Source organism: Coturnix japonica, unplaced genomic scaffold, assembly GCF_054131305.1.
Source record: "Coturnix japonica strain WE unplaced genomic scaffold, WE-NBRP24 Scf108, whole genome shotgun sequence".
NCBI classification, from domain to species: Eukaryota; Metazoa; Chordata; class Aves; order Galliformes; family Phasianidae; genus Coturnix; species Coturnix japonica.
Window position 1 is genome coordinate 91,732 of NW_028189011.1, and position 24,586 is coordinate 116,317.

At 54.7% G+C, this 24,586-nt stretch overlaps 1 protein-coding gene and 2 long non-coding RNA genes across 9 annotated transcripts; 2 read left to right on the forward strand and 1 right to left on the reverse strand.

Moving 5' to 3' along the window:
* Positions 1-480: 480 nt before the first annotated feature.
* Positions 481-20,412, reverse strand: LOC146751246 (translational activator of cytochrome c oxidase 1-like). 5 transcript variants are annotated; one of them, XM_085535106.1, is made up of 6 exons: positions 18,751-20,412; positions 13,545-13,743; positions 10,558-10,664; positions 6,558-6,688; positions 4,289-4,478; positions 481-834 (listed from the first exon to the last, which is right to left on the reverse strand). In XM_085535106.1, the coding sequence occupies exons 1-6, from the start codon at positions 18,811-18,813 to the stop codon at positions 613-615; spliced, it is 912 nt and encodes a 303-aa protein (XP_085391232.1). In that variant the 5' UTR covers positions 18,814-20,412; the 3' UTR covers positions 481-612. The 5 variants fall into 5 exon arrangements, with proteins under 5 accessions (XP_085391232.1, XP_085391230.1, XP_085391234.1 ...); XM_085535104.1 differs by having other exon boundaries at positions 598-834; positions 10,558-10,691; XM_085535105.1 differs by lacking the exon at positions 481-834 and adding an exon at positions 1,063-1,455 and having other exon boundaries at positions 10,558-10,691.
* Positions 20,413-20,722: 310 nt separating this feature from the next.
* On the forward strand, positions 20,723-20,989 carry LOC146751247 (uncharacterized). Its single transcript, XR_014941750.1, has 2 exons — positions 20,723-20,814; positions 20,855-20,989. It is a non-coding gene; the product is annotated as an uncharacterized LOC146751247 (long non-coding RNA).
* A 703-nt stretch (positions 20,990-21,692) lies between these two features.
* On the forward strand, positions 21,693-24,416 carry LOC146751248 (uncharacterized). Of its 3 annotated transcripts, XR_014941748.1 has the most exons (7): positions 21,694-21,958; positions 22,179-22,238; positions 22,299-22,378; positions 22,439-22,941; positions 23,082-23,808; positions 23,889-23,988; positions 24,229-24,416. It is a non-coding gene; the product is annotated as an uncharacterized LOC146751248 (long non-coding RNA). The 3 variants fall into 3 exon arrangements; XR_014941747.1 differs by having other exon boundaries at positions 21,693-21,958; positions 22,059-22,941; positions 23,869-23,988; XR_014941746.1 differs by having other exon boundaries at positions 21,693-21,958; positions 22,059-22,941.
* The last annotated feature ends 170 nt before the right edge of the window (positions 24,417-24,586 follow it).

The window sequence follows — 24,586 nt, forward strand, 5'->3', positions numbered from 1 at the left end:
CATGACCCTCCCCATCACTTCCTCTTCCTGTCCCCCCACTTCCTCTTTTTCACCCACTTCCTGTCACATGACCTCCCCCCTTCCTCCCCCCACTTCCTGTCACATGACCCCCACTTCCTCCCCCCCACTTCCTGTCACATGACCTCCCCATCACTTCCTCCCCCCCCCCACTTTCTGTCTGCCCCCCCACTTCCTGTCACATGACCCCCCACTTCCTGTCTGCCACCCTACTTCCTCTTCCTGCCCCCCACTTCCTGTCACATGACCCCATTCCACTTACCCCCCCACTTCCTCTTCCTGTCCCATGACCACCACCACCCCACTTCCTGTCACATGACCTCCCCATCACTTCCTCCCCCCCCACTTCCTGTCTGCCCCCCCACTTCCTGTCACATGACCCCCCCACTTCCTTACCACTTCCTGTCACATGACCTCCCCATCACTTCCTCCCCCCCCTTTCTGTCTGCCCCCCCACTTCCTGTCACATGACCTCCCCACACTTCCTTCCCCCACTTCCTGTCACATGACCCCACTTTTTCTTCCTCCCCCCCACTTCCTGTCACATGACATCCCCCACTTCCTCCCCCCCACTTCCTGTCACATGACCCCCCCCTATATGTCCCCCTCCCCCTCCCCCCGGAAGTTGTGGATGACCCCAATGACCCCGTGGCACTTCCTGATGTCCCGCACCATGTTTAGGGCCCTGTGTTCATCCTCCTCCTGCAGCGCCACCCAGCGCTGGGGGACCAAACTCACCCCCTGCCACAGCACCAGCAGCCCGGCCACCCGCAGCCGCTGCCCCACGGCACACACGGAACATGGCGGGCACAGGAACTATGGGGGGGGACATGGAGTTACTTATGGGGCACTTATGGGGCTGGGAGGGTTCTATGGGGCAGTTATGGGGCACGGAGGGGGATAGGGGGTTTCTTATGGGGCTGGGGGGGTTCTATGGGGCACTTATGGGGCAGGGGAGGGTTCTATAGGGGAGATGTGGGGCTTATAGGGGCACTTATGGGGCAGGGAGGGGGATAGGGGGTTTCTTATGGGGCTGGGGGGTTCTATAGGGGAGATGTGGGGCTCATAGGGGCACTTATGGGGCAGGGGAGGGTTCTATAGGGGAGATGTGGGGCTCATAGGGGCACTTATGGGGCAGGGAGGGGGATAGGGGGTTTCTTATGGGGCTGGGGAGGGTTCTATGGGGTACTTATGGGGTGAGATGTGGGGCTTATAGGGGACTTATGGGGCAGGGGAGTATTCTATAGGGCACTTATGGGGCTGGACAGGTTCTATAGGGCACTTATGGGGCTGGAGGGGTTCTATAGGGCACTTATGGGGGGCAGATGGGGCACTTATGGGGTGGGGGACCAGACTGACCCCCTGCCACAGCACCAGCAGCCCGGCCAGCCGCAGCCGCTGCCCCACGGCAACCACGGAACATGGGGGGCACAGGAACTACAGGGGGACATGGACGTGGGGGGTTACTTATGGGGCACTTATGGGGCAGGGAGGGGGATAGGGGGTTTCTTATGGGGCTGGGGGGGTTCTATGGGGCTGGGTAGGGGGATAGGGGGTTTCTTATGGGGGGCACAGGAACTGGGGGGGGACATGGACGTTACTTATGGGGCACTTATGGGGCAGGGAGGGGGATAGGGGGTTTCTTATGGGGCAGGGGAGGGTTCTATGGGGCTGGGAAAGGGGAAATGTGGGGCTTATAGGGGCACTTATGGGGCACTTATGGGGCAGGGAGGGGGATAGGGGGTTTCTTATGGGGCAGGGGAGGGTTCTATGGGGCACTTATGGGGCTGGAAGGTGTCTATAGGGGCACTTATGGGGCAGGGAGGGGGATAGGGGGTTTCTTATGGGGCTGGGGGGCTTCTATGGGGCTGGGAAAGGGGAAATGTGGGGCTTATAGGGGCACTTATGGGGCAAGGGAGGGTTCTATAGGGGAGATGTGGGGCTCATAGAGGCACTTATGGGGCACTTATGGGGCAGGGAGGGGGATAGGGGGTTTCTTATGGGGCAGGGGAGGGTTCTATAGGGGAGATGTAGGGCTTATAGGGGACTTATGGGGCTGGGGGGGTTCTATAGGGGAGATGTGGGGCTCATAGGGGCACTTATGGGGCAGGGAGGGGGATAGGGGGTTTCTTATGGGGCTGGGGGGGTTCTATGGGGCACTTATGGGGTATATATGGGGCACTTATGGGGCAGGGAGGGGGATAGGGGGTTTCTTATGGGGCTGGGGGGGTTCTATAGGGGAGATGTGGGGCTTATAGGGCACTTATGGGGCAGGGGAGGGTTCTATAGGGGAGATGTGGGGCTTATAGGGGACTTATGGGGCAGGGAGGGGGATAGGGGGTTTCTTATGGGGCTGGGGGGGTTCTATAGGGGAGATGTGGGGCTTATAGGGCACTTATGGGGCAGGGGAGGGTTCTATAGGGGAGATGTGGGGCTCATAGGGGCACTTATGGGGCAGGGAGGGGGATAGGGGGTTTCTTATGGGGCAGGGGAGGGTTCTATAGGGGAGATGTGGGGCTTATAGGGGACTTATGGGGCAGGGAGGGGGATAGGGGGTTTCTTATGGGGCTGGGGGGGTTCTATGGGGCACTTATGGGGTGGGGGACCACACTGACCCCCTGCCACAGCACCAGCAGCCCGGCCAACCGCAGCCGCTGCCCCACGGCAACCACGGAACATGGCGGGCACAGGAACTACAGGGGGACATGGACGTGGGGAGTTACTTATGGGGCTGGGAGTGCTTCTATGGGGCTGGGAAAGGGGAAATGTGGGGCTTATAGGGCACTTATGGGGCACTTATGGGGCAGGGAGGGGGATAGGGGGTTTCTTATGGGGCTGGGGAGGGTTCTATAGGGGAGATGTGGGGCTTATAGGGGCACTTATGGGGCACTTATGGGGCAGGGAGGGGGATAGGGGGTTTCTTATGGGGCAGGGGAGGGTTCTATAGGGGAGATGTGGGGCTCATAGGGGACTTATGGGGCAGGGGAGGGTTCTATAGGGGAGATGTGGGGCTTATAGGGGCACTTATGGGGCAGGGAGGGGGATAGGGGGTTTCTTATGGGGCAGGGGAGGGTTCTATGGGGCACTTATGGGGCAGGGAGGGGGATAGGGGGTTTCTTATGGGGCAGGGGAGGGTTCTATGGGGCTGGGAAAGGGGAAATGGGCTTATAGGGGCACTTATGGGGCAGGGAGGGGGATAGGGGCACTTATGGGGCTGGGGAGGGTTCTATAGGGGAGATGTGGGGCTTATAGGGGTCTTATGGGGCTGGAAGGTGTCTATAGGGGCACTTATGGGGCAGGGAGGGGGATAGGGGGTTTCTTATGGGGCTGGGGGGGTTCTATAGGGGAGATGTGGGGCTTATAGGGGTCTTATGGGGCAGGGGAGGGTTCTATGGGGCACTTATGGGGTATATATGGGGCACTTATGGGGCAGGGAGGGGGATAGGGGGTTTCTTATGGGGCTGGGGGGGTTCTATGGGGCACTTATGGGGTGCAGATGGGGCAATGATGGGGCTGGGTGTGGTTCTATGGGGCTGGGAGGGGGATAGGGGGTTTCTTATGGGGCAGGGGAGGGTTCTATAGGGGAGATGTGGGGCTTATAGGGGTCTTATGGGGCAGGGGGGGTTCTATAGGGCGCTTATGGGGCTCATAGGGGAATTATGGGGGCAGATGGGGCACTTATGGGGCAGGGGGGGTTCTATAGGGCACTTATGGGGTCTATATGGGCCATTTATGGGGCAGGGAGGGGGAATGGGGCCTTGTAAGGGCACTTATGGGGCAGGGGGGGGTTCTATGGGGCACTTATGGGGCTGGATGGGGTCTATAGGGGAGACGTGAAGCTCATAGGGGCACTTATGGGGCAGGTCCTAGATAGTCACTTCCGGTGGGATCATAGAGAGCCACTTCCGGGATGGGGCGTGTCCTAGACAGTCACTTCCGGTGGGATCATAAAGAGCCACTTCCGGGATGGGGACTGTCCTAGACAGTCACTTCCGGTGGGATCATAGAGAGCCACTTCCGGGATAGGGACTGTCCTAGACAGTCACTTCCGGTGGGATCATAGAGAGCCACTTCCGGGATGGGGACTGTCCTAGACAGTCACTTCCGGTGGGATCATAGAGAGCCACTTCCGGGATAGGGACTGTCCTAGACAGTCACTTCCGGTGGGTACATAAAGAGCCACTTCCGGGATGGGGGGTGCCCTAGATTGTCACTTCCGGGACGGGGGGGTCACTTCCGGGGTAGGGGGCGGTTACATCCGGGTCACCACCTGCAGTGCCGGCTGCCCGTCGCCATCTTGGATGTCCGGATCCCTCCTGACATCTTCGGCCCCGGCCGTAATGGCGGCGTCCAGGGCGACTTCCGGTTCTATGGCGGAACCGGAAGTGCTTCGGGACGCTGTACGGATCAACCCCCGTTCCTCGAAGCAGCCAATGGGGAACGAGGGCGACAGGGAGGCCCTGGAAAGGAAACGGCCATAGGGACACATGGGGATCTATGGGGCTCTATGGGGTCCTATGGGGCACTATGGGGATCTATGGGGCTCTATGGGGCACTATGGGGAACTATGGGGCACTATGGGGTTCTATGGGGTTCTATGGGTCTCTATGGGGATCTATGGGGCACTATGGGGCTCTATGGGGCACTATGGGGATCTATGGGGCTCTATGGGATTCTATGGGGTTCTATGGGGCTCTATGGGGATCTATGGGGTTCTATGGGGCTCTATGGGGATCTATGGGGCTCTATGGGTTCTATGGGGTGCTATGGGGGATCTATGGGTCTCTATGGGGTTCTGTTAGGTGTCTATGGGGCTCTATAGGGTTCTATGGGGTGCTATGGGGCACTATGGGGCTCTATGAGATTCTATGGGGCTCTATGGAGCTCTATGGGTCTCTATGGGGTTCTATGGGGCTCTATGGGGTTCTATGGGGTTCTATGGGGCTCTATGGGTTCTATGGGGATCTATGGGGCTCTATGGGGCTCTATGGGGTCCTATGGGGCTCTATGGGTCTCTATGGGGATCTATGGGGATCTATGGGGTTCTATGGGTCTCTATGGGGCTCTATGGGGTCTCAATGGGGCTCTATGGGTTCTATGGGGCTCTATGGGGGTTTATGGGGTTCTATGGAGCTCTATGGGGGCTTATGGGGTTCTATGGGTCTCTATGGGGCTCTATGGGGTTCTATGGGTATCTATGGGGCTCTATGGGGTCTCAATGGGGCTCTATGGGGCTCTATGGGGATCTATGGGGTTCTATGGAGTTCTATGGGTCTCTATGGGGCTCTATGGGTTCTATGGGGTCCTATGGGGTCTCAATGGGGCTCTATGGGATTCTATGGGGTTCTATGGGGCTCTATGGGGCACTATGGGTCTCTATGGGGCTCTATGGGGCTCTATGGGGTCCTATGGGGCTCTATGGGATTCTATGGGGATCTATGGGGCTCTATGGGGCACTATGGGGCTCTATGGGGTCTCAATAGGGCTCTATGGGGTTCTATGGGGCTCTATGGGGCCTATGGGGCTCTATAGGACCCTATAGGGTCTCTATGGGGCTTTATGGGGTCCCTATGGGGCTCTATTGGGTGTCTATGCAGCCCTATGGGGTTTCTATGGGGTCTATAGGGCTCTATAGGGTGCTATAGGGTCTCTATGGGGTTCTATGGGGTGCTATGGGGTTCTATGGGGCTCTATAGGGCTCTATGGGTCTCTATGGGGTTCTATGGGGATCTATGGGGCTCCATGGGGCTCTATGGGGATCTATGGGGCTCTATGGGTTCTATGGGGCTCTATGGGGCCTATGGGGCTCTATAGGACCCTATAGGGTCTCTATGGGGCTCTATGGGGTCCCTATGGGGCTCTATTGGGTGTCTATGCAGCCCTATGGGGTTTCTATGGGGTCTATAGGGCTCTATAGGGTGCTATAGGGTCTCTATGGGGTTCTATGGGGTGCTATGGGGTTCTATGGGGCTCTATGGGTTCTATGGGGTGCTATGGGGTTCTATGGGGGTTTATGGGGTTCTATGGGGCTCTATGGGGCACTATGGGGTGTCTATGGGTTTCTATGGGGCTCTATGGGGTTCTATGGGGATCTATGGGGTTCTATGGGGTTCTATAGGGCTCTATGGGTCTCTATAGGGCTCTATGGGTCTCTATGGGGTTCTATGGGGCTCTATGGGGATCTATGGGGATCTATGGGGCTCTATGGGGCTCTATGGGGTTCTATGGGGTTCTGTTGGGTGTCTATGGGGCTCTATAGGGCTCTATGGGTCTCTATGGGGTTCTATGGGGCTCTATGGGGCTCTATGGGGTGTCTATGGGTCTCTATGGGTCTCTATGGGGTTCTGTTGGGTGTCTATGGGGCTCTATAGGGCTCTATGGGGCTCTATGGGGATCTATGGGATTCTATGGGGCGCTATGGGTCTCTATGTGTCTCTATGGGTCCCTATGTGTCTCTATGGGTCCCTATGGGTCCCTATGTGTCTCTATGGGTCCCTATGGGTCCCTATGGGTCCCTATGGGTCCCTATGGGTCCGTACCCGTCCCGTTGCAGGACCCCTTTAATGGCGGCCATCCCTCGCTCTTCATCCACTTTCCTGATGATGATGATGATGGAGGAACCGCCCGGACCCCGAACAGCCAACAGCCGCTCCTGCCCCATAGATTGAGCCTATAGGGACACATATGGGGCAGCCCCATAAGTAAATGGGGTCACACAGCCCCATAGATTGAGCCTATAGGGCGAGATATGGGGCAGCCCCATAAGTAAATGGGGTCACACAGCCCCATAGATTGAGCCTATAGGGACACATATGGGGCAGCCCCATAAGTAAATGGGGTCACACAGCCCCATAGATTGAGCCTATAGGGACACATATGGGGCAGCCCCATAAGTAAATGGGGTCACACAGCCCCATAGATTGAGCCTATAGGGACACATATGGGGCAGCCCCATAAGTAAATGGGGTCACACAGCCCCATAGATTGAGCCTATAGGGACACATATGGGGCAGCCCCATAAGTAAATGGGGTCACACAGCCCCATAGATTGAGCCTATAGGGACAGATATGGGGCAGCCCCATAAGTGGGGGGGTATAGACATCACACAGCCCCATAGATTGAGCCTATAGGGCGAGATATGGGGCAGCCCCATAAGTAAATGGGGTCACACAGCCCCATAGATTGAGCCTATAGGGCGAGATATGGGGCAGCCCCATAAGTAAATGGGGTCACACAGCCCCATAGATTGAGCCTATAGGGACACATATGGGGCAGCCCCATAAGTAAATGGGGTCCCACATTGAGTCTATACCCCCATAGGGTTTCCCATATACAGGGGGATCTATGGGGCAGCCCCATAAGTTGTGGGTCCCACATTGAGTCTATGTGACCCCATAGGGTTTCCCATATATGGGGGATCTATGGGGCTGCCCCATAAGTTGTGGGTCCCACATTGAGTCTATACCCCCATAGGGTTTCCCATATAGGGGGATCTATGGGGCTGCCCCATAAGTTGTGGGTCCCACATTGAGTCTATACCCCCATAGGGTTTCCCATATAGGGGGGATCTATGGGGCTGCTCCATAAGTTGTGGGTCCCACATTGAGTCTATGTGACCCCATAGGGTTTCCCATATAGGGGGGATCTATGGGGCTGCCCCATAAGTTGTGGGTCCCACATTGAGTCTATACCCCCATAGGGTTTCCCATATAGGGGGGATCTATGGGGCTGCCCCATAAGTTGTGGGTCCCACATTGAGTCTATACCCCCATAGGGTTTCCCATATAGGGGGATCTATGGGGCTGCCCCATAAGTTGTGGGTCCCACATTGAGTCTATACCCCAATAGGGTTTCCTATATAGGGCGGATCTATGGGGCTGCCCCATAAGTTGTGGGTCCCACATTGAGTCTATACCCCAATAGGGTTTCCCATATAGGGGGATCTATGGGGCTGCCCCATAAGTTGTGGGTCCCACATTGAGTCTATACCCCCATAGGGTTTCCCATATAGGGGGATCTATGGGGCAGCCCCATAAGTTGTGGGTCCCACATTGAGTCTATACCCCCATAGGGTTTCCCATATAGGGGGGATCTATGGGGCTGCCCCATAAGTTGTGGGTCCCACATTGAGTCTATGTGACCCCATAGGGTTTCCCATATAGGGGGGATCTATGGGGCTGCCCCATAAGTTGTGGGTCCCACATTGAGTCTATACCCCCATAGGGTTTCCCATATAGGGGGGATCTATGGGGCTGCCCCATAAGTTGTGGGTCCCACATTGAGTCTATATCCCCATAGGGTTTCCTATATAGGGGGGATCTATGGGGCTGCCCCATAAGTTGTGGGTCCCACATTGAGTCTATACCCCCATAGGGTTTCCCATATAGGGGGGATCTATGGGGCTGCCCCATAAGTTGTGGGTCCCACATTGAGTCTATACCCCCATAGGGTTTCCCATATAGGGGGATCTATGGGGCTGCCCCATAAGTTGTGGGTCCCACATTGAGTCTATACCCCAATAGGGTTTCCTATATAGGGCGGATCTATGGGGCTGCCCCATAAGTTGTGGGTCCCACATTGAGTCTATACCCCAATAGGGTTTCCCATATAGGGGGATCTATGGGGCTGCCCCATAAGTTGTGGGTCCCACATTGAGTCTATACCCCCATAGGGTTTCCCATATAGGGGGATCTATGGGGCAGCCCCATAAGTTGTGGGTCCCACATTGAGTCTATACCCCCATAGGGTTTCCCATATAGGGGGGATCTATGGGGCTGCCCCATAAGTTGTGGGTCCCACATTGAGTCTATGTGACCCCATAGGGTTTCCCATATAGGGGGGATCTATGGGGCTGCCCCATAAGTTGTGGGTCCCACATTGAGTCTATACCCCCATAGGGTTTCCCATATAGGGGGGATCTATGGGGCTGCCCCATAAGTTGTGGGTCCCACATTGAGTCTATACCCCCATAGGGTTTCCCATATAGGGGGGATCTATGGGGCTGCCCCATAAGTTGTGGGTCCCACATTGAGTCTATACCCCCATAGGGTTTCCCATATAGGGGGATCTATGGGGCTGCCCCATAAGTTGTGGGTCCCACATTGAGTCTATACCCCCATAGGGTTTCCTATATAGGGGGGATCTATGGGGCTGCCCCATAAGTTGTGGGTCCCACATTGAGTCTATGTGACCCCATAGGGTTTCCTATATAGGGGGGATCTATGGGGCAGCCCCATAAGTAAATGGGGTCCCACATTGAGTCTATGTGACCCCATAGGGTTTCCCATATAGGGGGGATCTATGGGGCTGCCCCATAAGTTGTGGGTCCCACATTGAGTCTATGTGACCCCATAGGGTTTCCCATATAGGGGGATCTATGGGGCTGCCCCATAAGTTGTGGGTCCCACATTGAGTCTATACCCCCATAGGGTTTCCCATATAGGGGGGATCTATGGGGCTGCCCCATAAGTTGTGGGTCCCACATTGAGTCTATACCCCCATAGGGTTTCCCATATAGGGGGGATCTATGGGGCTGCCCCATAAGTTGTGGGTCCCACATTGAGTCTATACCCCCATAGGGTTTCCCATATAGGGGGATCTATGGGGCTGCCCCATAAGTTGTGGGTCCCACATTGAGTCTATGTGACCCCATAGGGTTTCCCATATAGGGGGATCTATGGGGCTGCCCCATAAGTTGTGGGTCCCACATTGAGTCTATACCCCCATAGGGTTTCCCATATAGGGGGGATCTATGGGGCTGCCCCATAAGTTGTGGGTCCCACATTGAGTCTATGTGACCCCATAGGGTTTCCCATATAGGGGGGATCTATGGGGCTGCCCCATAAGTTGTGGGTCCCACATTGAGTCTATACCCCCATAGGGTTTCCCATATAGGGGGGATCTATGGGGCTGCCCCATAAGTTGTGGGTCCCACATTGAGTCTATACCCCCATAGGGTTTCCCATATAGGGGGATCTATGGGGCTGCCCCATAAGTTGTGGGTCCCACATTGAGTCTATACCCCCATAGGGTTTCCCATATAGGGGGATCTATGGGGCTGCCCCATAAGTTGTGGGTCCCACATTGAGTCTATGTGACCCCATAGGGTTTCCCATATAGGGGGGATCTATGGGGCTGCCCCATAAGTTGTGGGGCCCACATTGAGTCTATACCCCCATAGGGTTTCCCATATAGGGGGGATCTATGGGGCTGCCCCATAAGTTGTGGGGCAGGGGGGGTCTCACCGCAGCGTTGATGGCGGCCATGATGGAGGCCCCATAAGTTGTGGGTCCCACATTGAGTCTATACCCCCATAGGGTTTCCCATATAGGGGGGATCTATGGGGCTGCCCCATAAGTTGTGGGGCAGGGGGGTCTCTCACCGCAGCGTTGATGGCGGCCATGATGGAGGCCCCATAAGTTGTGGGTCCCCATACGTTGCGGGTCCCACATTGAGTCTATGTGACCCCATAGGGTTTCCTATATAGGGGGGATCTATGGGGCTGCCCCATAAGTTGTGGGGCAGGGGGGGTCTCTCACCGCAGCGTTGATGGCGGCCATAATTGAGGCTTTGGGGACGTTCTTGGCTTTACATTGAGCCACAACCTGGGCCAGCTCCGCGTTCAGAGCCGGGTCCGGGCCCCCATCTGTGGGGCAGAGAGTGTGGGGTGGATCTATGGGGCACACAGCCCCCATAGCCACATTATTACCCCCCATAGCACCCCATATCCCCCCCATATAACCCCATATGCCCCCATAGCAGCCCTATATGGTCCCATATCCCCCCTATCTGGCCCCATATCCCCCCACAGCTGCCCTATAGGGTCCCAAATACCCCCATACCTCCCCTATATGTTCCCATATCCCCCCATATCCCCCCTATATGTTCCCATATAACCCCATATCCCCCCATAGCAGCCCCATATCTGCCCATAGCAGCCCTATAGGGTCCCATATTCCCCCCATATGGTCCCATATCCCCCCATAGCAGTCCTATACGTTCCCATATAACCCCATATCCCCTCATAGCAGCCCTATATGGTCCCATATCCCCCCATAGCAGCCCCATATCCCCCCATATCAGCCCCATATCCCCCCATAGCAGCCCCATATCCCCCCACAGGAGACCTATAGGGTCCCATATCCCCCCATATCAGCCCCATATAACCCCATATCCCCCCTATATGTTCCCATATAACCCCATATCCCCCCTATATGTTCCCATATAACCCCATATCCCCCCATAGCAGCCCTATAGGGTCCCATATAACCCCATAGCAGCCCTATATGGTCCCATATAACCCCATAGCAGCCCTATAGGGTCCCATATCCCCCCATAGCAGCCCCATATCCCCCCTATATGTCCCCATATCCCCCCATATCCCCCCATATCAGCCCCATATGTTCCCATATCCCCCCATATCCCCCCCATATCCCCCCATATAACCCCATATCCCCCCATAGCAGCCCCATATGGCCCCATATCCCCCCATAGCAGCCCCATATGGCCCCATATCCCCCCATATGTTCCCATATCCCCCCATATCCCCCCATATAACCCCATATCCCCCCATAGCAGCCCTATATGGCCCCATATCCCCCCATAGCAGTCCCATATAACCCCATATCCCCCCCATATCAGCCCCATATGTCCCCATATCCCCCCATATCCCCCCCATATAACCCCATATCCCCCCACAGCAGTCCCATATAACCCCATATAACCCCATATCCCCCCATATCCCCCCAAATAACCCCATATCCCCCTATAGCAGCCCCATATGGCCCCATATCCCCCCATAGCAGCCCCATATCCCCCCAATATAATCCCATATCCCCCTATAGCAGTCCCATATAACCCCATATCCCCCCATATCCCCCCATAGCAGTCCCATATAACCCCGCATCCCCCCATATAACCCCATACCCCCCCATAGCAGTCCCATATCCCCCCATATCCTCCCATAGCAGCCCCATATCCCCCCATATCCTCCCATAGCAGCCCCATATCCCCCCATAGCAGCCCCATATAACCCCATATCCCCCCATAGCAGCCCTATATAACCCCATATCCCCCCTATATGTCCCCATATCCCCCCATATCCCCCCATATAACCCCATATCCCCCCATATAACCCCATATCCCCCCATATCCCCCCTATATGTTCCCATATCCCCCCCATATCCCCCCCACATCCCCCCATATCCCCCCAATATGTTCCCATATCCCCCCAAATAACCCCATATCCCCCCATATCAGCCCCATATGGCCCCATATCCCCCCATATCCTCCCATATCCCCCCATAGCAGCCCCATATCCCCCCATATCCCCCCCATATGTCCCCATATCCCCCCATATCAGCCCCATATAACCCCATATCCCCCCATAGCAGTCCCATATAACCCCATATAACCCCATATCCCCCCATATCCCCCCATAGCAGCCCCATATCCCCCCATAGCAGCCCTATATGTCCCCATATCCCCCCATATCAGCCCCATATGTTCCCATATCCCCCCATATCCCCCCATATCCCCCCATATCAGCCCCATATCCCCCCATATAACCCCCATATAACCCCATATCCCCCCATATCCCCCCGTATCCCCCCATATAACCCCATATCCCCCCATAGCAGTCCCATATGTCCCCATATCCCCCCATATCCCCCCATAGCAGTCCCATATAACCCCATATCCCCCCATAGCAGCCCCATATGGCCCCATATCCCCCCATATCCCCCCATATAACCCCATATAAACCCATATCCCCCCATATTCCCCCCATAGCAGCCCCATATCCCCCCATAGCAACCCCATATCCCCCCATATCCCCCCCATATAACCCCATATCCCCCCATATCCCCCCATATAACCCCATATCCCCCCATATCCCCCCCATATAACCCCATATCCCCCCCATATCCCCCCCATATAACCCCATATCCCCCCATATAACCCCACATCCCCCCATATAACCCCATATCCCCCCCATATAACCCCATAACCCCCCATATCCCCCCATATCCCCCCTATATCCCCCCATATCCCCCCCATATCCCCCCATATAACCCCATATCCCCCCATAGAACCCCATATCCCCCCATATCAGCCCCATATGTCCCCATATCCCCCCATATCCCCCCCATATCCCCCCATAGCAGTCCCATATAACCCCATATAACCCCATATCCCCCCATAGTAGCCCCATATCCCCCCATAGCAGCCCCATATCCCCCCATAGCAGCCCCATATAACCCCATATAACCCCATATCCCCCCATACCCCCCCTATATAACCCCATATCCCCCCAATATACCCCCATATCCCCCCCATATCCCCCCCATATAACCCCATATCCCCCCCATATAACCCCATATCCCCCCCATATCCCCCCCATATAACCCCATATCCCCCCATATCCCCCCCATATCCCCCCATATAACCCCATATCCCCCCTATATCCCCCCATATAACCCCATATCCCCCATATCCCCCCATATCCCCCCATACCCCCCATACTCACTGCACACAGCAGCCCTGATCCTGGCGCTCAGTCTCTGTATGGCCTGTGCTCTCTCCCCGTCCCGTTTCCCTTTATGGTGTTTCACTTTGGACCATCGATTGTGGCCGGCCCCGAACGGAACCGACCCGTGGAAGAACCGACCCCACAACTGGGCCAACAAATAGGGACGGGGGGCAACCGGCATGGCCGCCATGGGGCCCTACAGGGGGATAGGGGGTGATATAGGGGGATATGGGGGGATATAGGGGGTCTATGGGGGTCTATGGGGTGATATAGGGGGTCTATGGGGTGATATAGGGGGTCTATGGGGGTCTATGGGGTGATATAGGGGGATATGGGGGGATATAGGGGGTCTATGGGGGTCTATGGGGTGATATAGGGGGTCTATGGGGTGATATGGGGGGTCTATGGGGTGATATAGGGGGTCTATGGGGGTCTATGGGGTGATATAGGGGGTCTGTGGGGTGATATAGGGGGTCTATGGGGGCCTATGGGGTGATATAGGGGGTCTATGGGGTGATATAGGGGGTCTATGGGGTGATATAGGGGGTCTATGGGGTGATATAGGGGGTCTATGGGGGTCTATGGGGTGATATAGGGGGGATAGGGGGTGATATGGGGGGATATAGGGGGGATATGGGGTGATATAGGGGGTCTATGGGGGTTTATGAGGTGATATAGGGGGTCTATGGGGTGATATAGGGGGTGTATGGGGTGATATAGGGGGTCTATGGGGTGATATAGGGGGTCTATGGGGGGGTCTATGGGGGGGTTCCGAACCGTGGAAGAACCGACCCCACAACTGGGCCAACAAATAGGGACGGGGGGCAACCGGCATGGCCGCCATGGGGCCCTACAGGGGGATATGGGGTGATATAGGGGGGATATGGGGATCTATGGGGTGATATAGGGGGGATATGGGGGGATATGGGGTGATATAGGGGGGTATGGGGGGTTTATGGGGGGATATGGGGTGATATAGGGGGGATATGGGGGGATATAGGGGGTCTATGGGGGGATATAGGGGGTCTATGGGGGTCTATGGGGTGATATAGGGGGTCTATGGGGTGATATGGGGGGTCTATGGGGTGATATAGGGGGTCTATGGGGGTCTATGGGGTGATATAGGGGGTCTATGGGGTGATATGGGGGGCCTATGGGGGGCTATGGGGTGACATAGTGGGTCTATGGGGTGATATAGGGGGTCTATGGGGTGATATAGGGGGTCTATGGGGGGGTTCCGACCCGTGGAAGAACCGACCCCACAACTGGGCCAACAAATAGGGACGGGGGGCAACCGGCATGGCCGCCATGGGGCCCTACAGGGGGATATGGGGTGATATAGGGGGATATGGGGGTCTATGGGGTGATATAGGGGGTGTATGGGGTGATATAGGGGTCTATGGGGTGATATAGGGGGTCTATGGGGGGATATGGGGTGATATAGGGGGTCTATGGGGGTCTATGGGGTGATATAGGGGGGATAGGGGGTGATATAGGGGGTCTATGGGGTGATATAGGGGGGCTATGGGGCGATATAGGGGGATATAGGGGGTCTATGGGGGGATATAGGGGGTCTATGGGGTGATATAGGGGGGATATGGGGTGATATAGGGGGGATATGGGGGGATATGGGGGGTTTATGGGGGGATATAGGGGGGATATGGGGGGATATGGGGGGATATAGGGGGGATATGGGGGGGATATGGGGTGATATAGGGGGATATGGGGGGATATAGGGGGTCTATGGGGTGATATAAGGGGTCTATGGGGGTCTATGGGGTGATATAGGGGGTGTATGGGGTGATATAGGGGGGATATGGGGGGATATGGGGTGATATAGGGGGTGTATGGGGTGATATAGGGGGTCTATGGGGGTCTATGGGGTGATATAGGGGGTCTATGGGGTGATATAGGGGGTCTATGGGGGTCTATGGGGTGATATAGGGGGTCTATGGGGTGATATAGGGGGTCTATGGGGTGATATAGTGGGTCTATGGGGTGATATAGGGGGTCTATGGGGGTCTATGGGGTGATATAGGGGGTCTATGGGGTGATATAGGGGGTCTATGGGGGGCTATGAGGTTATATGGGGTGATATAGGGGGTCTATGGGGTGATATAGGGGGTCTATGGGGTGATATAGGGGGTCTATGGGGGTCTATGGGGTGATATAGGGTGATATAAGGGGTGTATGGGGTGATATAGGGGGTCTATGGGGTGATATAGGGGGTCTATGGGGGTCTATGGGGTGATATAGGGGGTCTATGGGGTGATATAGGGGGTCTATGGGGGTCTATGGGGTGATATAAGGGGTCTATGGGGTGATGCAGAGGGGATATGGGGGGATATGGGGGGGATATGGGGTGATATAGGGGGGATATGGGGGGATATGGGGTTATATGGGGGGATATGGGGTGATATAGGGGGATATGGGGGGATATGGGGTGATATAGGGGGACTATGAAGGTCTATGGGGGGCTATGGGGTGATATAGGGGGGATATGGGGGGATATGGGGGGGATATGGGGGGATATGGGGGGATATAGGGGGGATATGGGGGGATATAGGGGGTCTATGGGGGGATATGGGGTGATATAGGGGGTCTATGGGGTGATATAGGGGGTCTATGCGGGTCTATGGGGTTATATGGGGTGATATAGGGGGTCTATGGGGTGATATAGGGGGTCTATGGGGTGATATAGGGGGTCTATGCGGGTCTATGGGGTTATATGGGGTGATATAAGGGGTCTATGGGGTGATATAAGGGGTCTATGGGGTGATATAGGGGGTCTATGGGGTGATATGGGGGGTCTATGGGGTGATATGGGGGGTCTATGGGGTGATATGGGGGGTCTATGGGGGTCTATGGGGTGATATAGGGGATCTATAGGGTGATATAGGGGGGCTATGGGGGTCTATGGGGTGATATAGGGGGTCTATGGGGGTCTATGGGGTGATATAGGGGGTCTATGGGAGTCTATGGGGTGATATAGGGGGTCTATGGGGTGATATAAGGGGTCTATGGGGGTCTATGGTGTGATATAGGGGGATATGGGTGATATAGGGGGTCTATGGGGTGATATAGGGGGTCTATGGGGGTGTATGGGGTGATATAGGGGGTCTATGGGGATCTGTGGGGTGATATAGGGGGTCTATGGGGGTCTATGGGGTCCATAGAGCCCCCATAGATCCCCATAGAACCCCATAGGACCCCATAAGACCCCATAGAACCCCATATGGACCCCATAGAGACCCCATAGAACCCCATAGGGACCCCATAGAACCCCATAGAGACCCCATAGAACCCCATAGAGACCCCATAGAGACCCCATAGACCCCATAGGGCCCCATAGAGACCCCATAGAACCCCATAGACCCCATAGAACCCCATAGGGACCCCATAGAACCCCATAAGACCCCATAGAACCCCATAGGGACCCCATAGAACCCCACAGACCCCATAGAGACCCCATAGAACCCCATAGGAGCCCCATAGAACCCCATAGCAGCCCCATAAGACCCCATAAGACCCTATAAAACCCCATAGGGCCCCATAGAACCCCATAAGACCCCATAGAACCCCATAGGGCCCCATAGAGCCCCCATAGATCCCCATAGAGACCCCATAGAACCCCATAGGGCCCCATAAGACCCCATAGAACCCCATAGAACCCTATAGACCCCATAGAACCCCATAAGACCCCATAGATCCCCATAGAACCCCATAGACCCCATAGAACCCCATAGAACCCCATAGACCCCATAGGGCCCCATAGAACCCCATAGAGACCCCATAGAACCCCATAGACCCCATAGAGACCCCATAGAACCCCATAAGACCCCATAGAACCCCATAAGACCCCATAGAACCCCATAGGACCCCATAGAATCCCATAAGACCCCATAGACCCACATAATACCCCATAGAACCCCATAGGGACCCCATAGAACCCCATAAGACCCCATAGAACCTTATAGAACCCATAGAACCCCATAGAACCCCATAGAATCCCTATATGACCCCATAGAAACCCCATAGGGCCCCATAAGACCCCATAGAACCCCATAGAACCCCATAGACCCCATAGGACCCCATAGGACCCCATAGGGACCCCATAGAGACCCCATAGACCCCATAGGGCCCCATAGAGACCCCATAGGGACCCCATAGACCCCATAGAGACCCCATAGAACCCCATAGACCCCATAGAGACCCCATAGAACCCCATAAGACCCCATAGGGCCCCATAGACCCCATAGAACCCCATAGGGACCCCATAGAACCCCATAGAGACCCCATAGAACCCCATAGAGACCCCATAGAACCCCATAGGGCCCCATAGAACCCCATAGAGACCCCATAGAACCCCATAGGGCCCCATAGAACCCCATAGGACCCCATAGGGCCCCATAGAACCCCATAGAACCCCATAGAACCCCATAAGACCCCATAAGACTCCATAGAACCCCATAGAACCCCATAAGACCCCATAGACCCACATAATACCCCATAGAACCCCATAGACCCCATAGAACCCCATAGGACCCCATAAGACCCCATAGAGACCCCATAGACCCCATAGGGCCCCATAGAGACCCCATAGAACCCCATAGACCCCATAGGGCCCCATAGACCCCCACAGACCCCATAGGACCCCATAGAACCCCATAAGACCCCATAGAACCCCATAAGACCCCATAGACCCCATAGAGACCCCATAGAACCCCATAGGACCCCATAGAACCCCATAAGACCCCATAGACCCCATAGAGACCCCATAGAATCCCATAGGACCCCATAGAACCCCATAGAGACCCCATAGGACCCCATAGGGCCCCATAGACCCCATAGAGACCCCATAGAGACCCCATAGAACCCCATAGACCCCATAGAACCCCATAAGACCCCATAGAGACCCCATAGAACCCCATAGAACCCCATAGAGACCCCATAGAACCCCATAGACCCCATAGACCCCATAGAACCCCATAGACCCCATAGAGACCCCATTGAACCCCATAGATCCCATAGAGACCCCATAGAACCCCATAAGACCCCATAGAACCCCATAGACCCCATAGAACCCCATAAGACCCCATAGAACCCCATAAGACCCCATAGAACCCCATAGACCCCATAGAGACCCCATAAGACCCCATAGAATCCCTATATGACCCCCCCCCCCCCCCCCGGTCGCCATTACCGTCCCGACGCAAAGGATCATGGGAAACCGGAACAAGAAGCGGCGCCGTTGTGACGTCACCATCCCCTTCGCTTCCGGCGCATGTGTGATGTCACTTCCGCTTGTTGGGGGAGGGGCGGAGCCTCGTAGAGCTCTCTATGGGGTTTCTATGGGGTTCTATTGGGGTCTATGGGATGTATGGGGCTCTATGGGGTTTCTATGGGGCTCTATGGGGCCTTCGAGCTCTATGGGGTTTCTATGGGGCTCTATAGGGTTCTGTAGGTCTCTATTGGGGTCTATGGGGTGTATGGGTCTCTATGGGGTCCCTATGGGGCTCTATGGGTCTCTATGGGTCCCTATGGGGCTCTATGGGGTCCCTTTGGGGCTCTATGGGTCTCTATGGGGTCCCTATGGGGCTCTATGGGGTTTCTATGGGGCTCTATGGGGCCTTCGAGCTCTATGGGGTTTCTATGGGGCTCTATAGGTTTCTGTAGGTCTCTATTGGGGTCTATGGGTCTCTATAGGTTTCTATGGGTCTCTATGGGGTCCCTATGGGGTCTCTATGGGGTTTCTATGGGGCTCTATGGGGTTTCTATGGGGTTCTATTGGGGTCTATGGGGTGTATGGGGCTCTATGGGGTTTCTATGGGGCTCTATGGGGTCTTCGAGCTCTATGGGGTTTCTATGGGGCTCTATAGGGTTCTGTATGTCTCTATTGGGGTCTATGGGTCTCTATGGGGTCCCTATGGGGCTCTATGGGTCTCTATGGGTCCCTATGGGTCTCTATGGGGTCCCCATGGGGCTCTATGGGTCCCTATGGGGCTCTATGGGTCCCTATGGGTCCCTATGGGGCTCTATGGGGTCCCTATGGGGCTCTATGGGGTCCCTATGGGTCTCTATGGGGTCCCTATGGAGCTCTATGGGTCTCTATGGGTCCCTATGGGGCTCTATGGGGTCCCTATGGGTCCCTATGTGTCTCTATGGGTCTCTATGGGTCTCTATGGGTCTCTATGGGTCTCTATGGGGTCCCTATGGGTCTCTATGGGGTCCCTATGGGGCTCTATGGGTCTCTATGGGTCTCTATGGGTCCCTATGGGTCTCTATGGGGTCCCTATGGGGTCTCTATGGGGCCTGGGGGCTCTATGGGGTTTTTATGGTTCTCAATGGGGCTCTATGGGGTTTTTATGGTTCTCAATGGGGCTCTATGGGGTCTCTATGGGGTCTTAAGGCTCTATGGGGCTCTATGGGTCTCAATGGGGTGTTAATGGGGTTCTATGGGGTCTCAATGGGGTTCTATGGAGTCTCAATAGGGCTCTATGGGTTCTTAGAGCTCAGTGGGGCTCTACTGGGTGTCTATGGGGCTCTATGGGGTTTCTATGGGGCTCTATGGGGTTTCTATGGGGCTCTATGGGTCTCAGTGGGGCTCTATGGGGTTTCTATGGGGCTCTATGGGTCTCAATGGGTTTCTATGGGGCTCTATGGGGTTTCTATGGGGCTCTATGGGGTTTCTATGGGGCTCTATGGGGCTCTATGGGGTTTCTATGGGGCTCTATGGGGTTTCTATGGGGCTCTATGGGTCTCAGTGGGGCTCTATGGGGTTTCTATGGGGCTCTATGGGTCTCAATGGGGCTCTATGGGGTTTCTATGGGGCTCTATGGGTCTCAATGGGGTTCTATGGGGTTTCTATGGGGCTCTATGGGGTTTCTATGGGGCTCTATGGGTCTCAATGGGTTTCTATGGGGCTCTATGGGGTTTCTATGGGGCTCTATGGGGTTTCTATGGGGCTCTATGGGGTTTCTATGGGGCCATCCATGGGGCAGAGCCGTGCAGTCACCTCTCATTTATTGCCATCCAACACCGTCACACCCCGACCCACACCGCGCCCCACACTTATGGGGCCACCCATGTGCCTATGGGGTCAATAAGGTCCCTATGGGGCTGCCCATGTCCCTATGGGGTCAATAAGATCCTTATGGGGCCAATAATGTCTTTATGGGGTCAATAAGATCCTTATGGGGCCAATAAGGTCTTTATGGGGTCAATAAGGTCCCTATGGGGCCAATAAGGTCTTTATGGGGTCAATAAGGTCTCTATGGGGCTGCCCATGTCCCTATGGGGTCAATAAGGTCCCTATGGGGCCAATAAGGTCTTTATGGGGTCAATAAGGTCCCTATGGGGCCAATAAGGTCTTTATGGGGTCAATAAGGTCCCTATAGGGCCAATAAGGTCTTTATGGGGTCAATAAGGTCCCTATGGGGCCACCCAAATCCCTATGGGGTCAGTAAGGCCCCTATGGGGTCAATGAGATTGCTATGGGGCCACTCATATCCCTATGGGGTCAATAAGGTCCCTATGGGGCCACTCATATCCCTATGGGGTCAATAAGGTCCCTATGGGGCCACTGAGGTCCTTATGGGGCCAATAAGGTCTTTATGGGGTCAATAAGGTCCCTATGGGGTCACTGAGGTCCTTATGGGGTCAATAAGGTCTCTATGGGGCTGCCCATGTCCCTATGGGGTCAATAAGGCCCCTATGGGGTCAATAAGGTCCTTATGGGGCCACCCAGGTCCCTATGGGGCCAATAAGGTCTTTATGGGGTCAATAAGGTCCCTATGGGGTCACTGAGGTCCTTATGGGGTCAATAAGGTCTCTATGGGGCTGCCCATGTCCCTATGGGGTCAATAAGGTCCCTATGGGGCCAATAAGGTCTTTATGGGGTCAATAAGGTCCCTATGGGGCCACCCACATCCCTATGGGGTCAATAAGGCCCCTTAAATGACCCTAAAATCCCCATAAATGACCCCAAAGTGCTTTTAAATGACCCCAAAACCCCATAAATGACCCCAAAATCCCCATAAATGACCCTAAAACCCCATAAATGACCCTAAATCCCCCTAAATGACCCCAAAACCCCATAAATGACCCTAAAACCCCCTAAATGACCCCAAAACCCCATAAATGACCCGAAAACCCCATAAATGACCCTAAAACCCCATAAATGACCCTAAAAACCCCATAAATGACCCCAAAAACCCCTTTAATCCCCCCCTATGAAGGGCCCTATTAAGGGATCCCCTTCCCCCACGGCTGCCCCATATCCAGCCCCACATCTTCCTCCCCCAGCCCCATAGATTCCCCCCCGACCCTTTCCCTTATGGCCGCCCTTAAAGCCCCCTATGGGGTCAATAAGGTCCCTATGGGGCTGCCCATGTCCCTATGGGGTCAATAAGGTCTTTATGGGGTCAATAAGGTCTTTATGGGGTCAATAAGGTCTTTATGGGGTCAATAAGGTCTTTATGGGGTCAATAAGGTCTTTATGGGGTCAATAAGGTCCCTATGGGGCCAATAAGGTCTTTATGGGGTCAATAAGGTCTTTATGGGGTCAATAAGGTCCCTATGGGGCCAATAAGGTCTTTATGGGGTCAATAAGGTCTTTATGGGGTCAATAAGGTCCCTATGGGGCCAATAAGGTCTTTATGGGGTCAATAAGGTCCCTATGGGGCCAATAAGGTCTTTATGGGGTCAATAAGGTCCCTATGGGGCCACCCACATCCCTATAGGGTCAATAAGGTCCCTATGGGGTCAATGAGATCGCTATGGGGCCACTCATATCCCTATGGGGTCAATAAGGTCTCTATGGGGCTGCCCATGTCCCTATGGGGTCAATAAAGCCCCTATGGGGCCAATAAGGTCTTTATGGGGTCAATAAGGTCCCTATGGGGCCAATAAGGTCTTTATGGGGTCAATAAGGTCCCTATGGGGCCAATAAGGTCTTTATGGGGTCAATAAGTTCCCTATGGGGCCACCCACATCCCTATGGGGTCAATAAGGCCCCTTAAATGACCCTAAAATCCCCATAAATGACCCTAAAACCCCATAAATGACCCTAAAACCCCATAAATGACCCCAAAACCCCCCTAAATGACCCCAAAAACCCCTTTAATCCCCCCCTATGAAGGGCCCTATTAAGGGATCCCCTTCCCCCCACGGCTGCCCCATATCCAGCCCCACATCTTCCTCCCCCAGCCCCATAGATTCCCCCCCGACCCTTTCCCTTATGGCCGCCCTTAAAGCCCCCTATGGGGTCAATAAGGTCCCTATGGGGCTGCCCATGTCCCTATGGGGTCAATAAGGTCTTTATGGGGTCAATAAGGTCTTTATGGGGTCAATAAGGTCCCTATGGGGCCAATAAGGTCTTTATGGGGTCAATAAGGTCCCTATGGGGCCACCCACATCCCTATGGGGTCAATAAGGTCTCTATGGGGCTGCCCATGTCCCTATGGGGTCAATAAGGCCCCTATGGGGTCAATAAGGTCCCTATGGGGCCACTGAGGTCCTTATGGGGCCAATAAGGTCCCTATGGGGTCAATAAGGTCCCTATGGGGTCAATGAGGTCCTTATGGGGCCAATAAGGTCTTTATGGGGTCAATAAGTTCCCTATGGGGCCACCCACATCCCTATGGGGTCAATAAGGCCCCTTAAATGACCCTAAAATCCCCATAAATGACCCTAAAACCCCCTAAATGACCCTAAAACCCCATAAATGACCCCAAAATCTCCATAAATGACCCTAAAACCCCATAAATGACCCCAAAATCTCCATAAATGACCCTAAAACCCCATAAATGACCCTAAAACCCCATAAATGACCCTAAAACCCCCATAAATGACCCCAAAATCCCCATAAATGACCCCAAAAACCCCATAAATGACCCTAAAACCCCATAAATGACCCCAAAATCCCCATAAATGACCCTAAAACCCCCTAAATGACCCCAAAACCCCTTTAATCCCCCCCTATGAAGGGCCCTATTAAGGGATCCCCTTCCCCCCACGGCTGCCCCATATCCAGCCCCACATCTTCCTCCCCCAGCCCCATAGATTCCCCCCCGACCCTTTCCCTTATGGCCGCCCTTAAAGCCCCCTATGGGGTCAATAAGGTCCCTATGGGGCTGCCCATGTCCCTATGGGGTCAATAAGGTCTTTATGGGGTCAATAAGGTCCCTATGGGGCCAATAAGGTCTTTATGGGGTCAATAAGGTCCCTATGGGGCTGCCCATGTCCCTATGGGGTCAATAAGGTCTTTATGGGGTCAATAAGGTCCCTATGGGGTCAATAAGGTCTTTATGGGGCCAATAAGGTCTTTATGGGGTCAATAAGATCCTTATGGGGCCAATAAGGTCTTTATGGGGTCAATAAGGTCCCTATGGGGCCAATAAGGTCTTTATGGGGTCAATAAGGTCCCTATGGGGCCAATAAGGTCTTTATGGGGTCAATAATGTCTTTATGGGGTCAATAAGGTCCCTATGGGGCCAATAAGGTCTTTATGGGGTCAGTAAGGTCCCTATGGGGTCAATAAGGTCTCTATGGGGCTGCCCATGCCCCTATGGGGTCAATAAGGTCTTTATGGGGTCAATAAGATCCTTATGGGGCCAATAAGGTCTTTATGGGGTCAATGAGGTCCCTATGGGGTCAATGAGGTCCCTATGGGGTCACTGAGGTCTTTATGGGGTCAATAAGTTCCCTATGGGGCCACCCACATCCCTATGGGGTCAATAAGGCCCCTTAAATGACCCCAAAATCCCCATAAATGACCCTAAAATCCCATAAATGACCCCAAAACCCCATAAATGACCCTAAAACCCCATAAATGACCCTAAAACCCCATAAATGCCCCCAAAAACCCCTTTAATCCCCCCCTATGAAGGGCCCTATTAAGGGATCCCCTTCCCCCCACGGCTGCCCCATATCCAGCCCCACATCTTCCTCCCCCAGCCCCATAGATTCCCCCCCGACCCTTTCCCTTATGGCCGCCCTTAAAGCCCCCTCTAATCTATGGGGCCGAGTAACCGCCTGAG

Excerpts from the sequence above, each read along its gene's own strand:
- LOC146751246 (XM_085535104.1), bottom strand. The coding sequence starts at position 18,813 with ATGGTGACGTCACAACGGCGCCGCTTCTTGTTCCGGTTTCCCATGATC. Across the intron at positions 13,744-18,750 it reads TGATCCTTTGCGTCGGGACG|GGCCCCATGGCGGCCATGCC; the intron begins GTAATGGCGACC and ends ATCCCCCTGTAG. Across the intron at positions 835-4,288 it reads ACGGGCAGCCGGCACTGCAG|TTCCTGTGCCCGCCATGTTC; the intron begins GTGGTGACCCGG and ends CCCCCCCCATAG.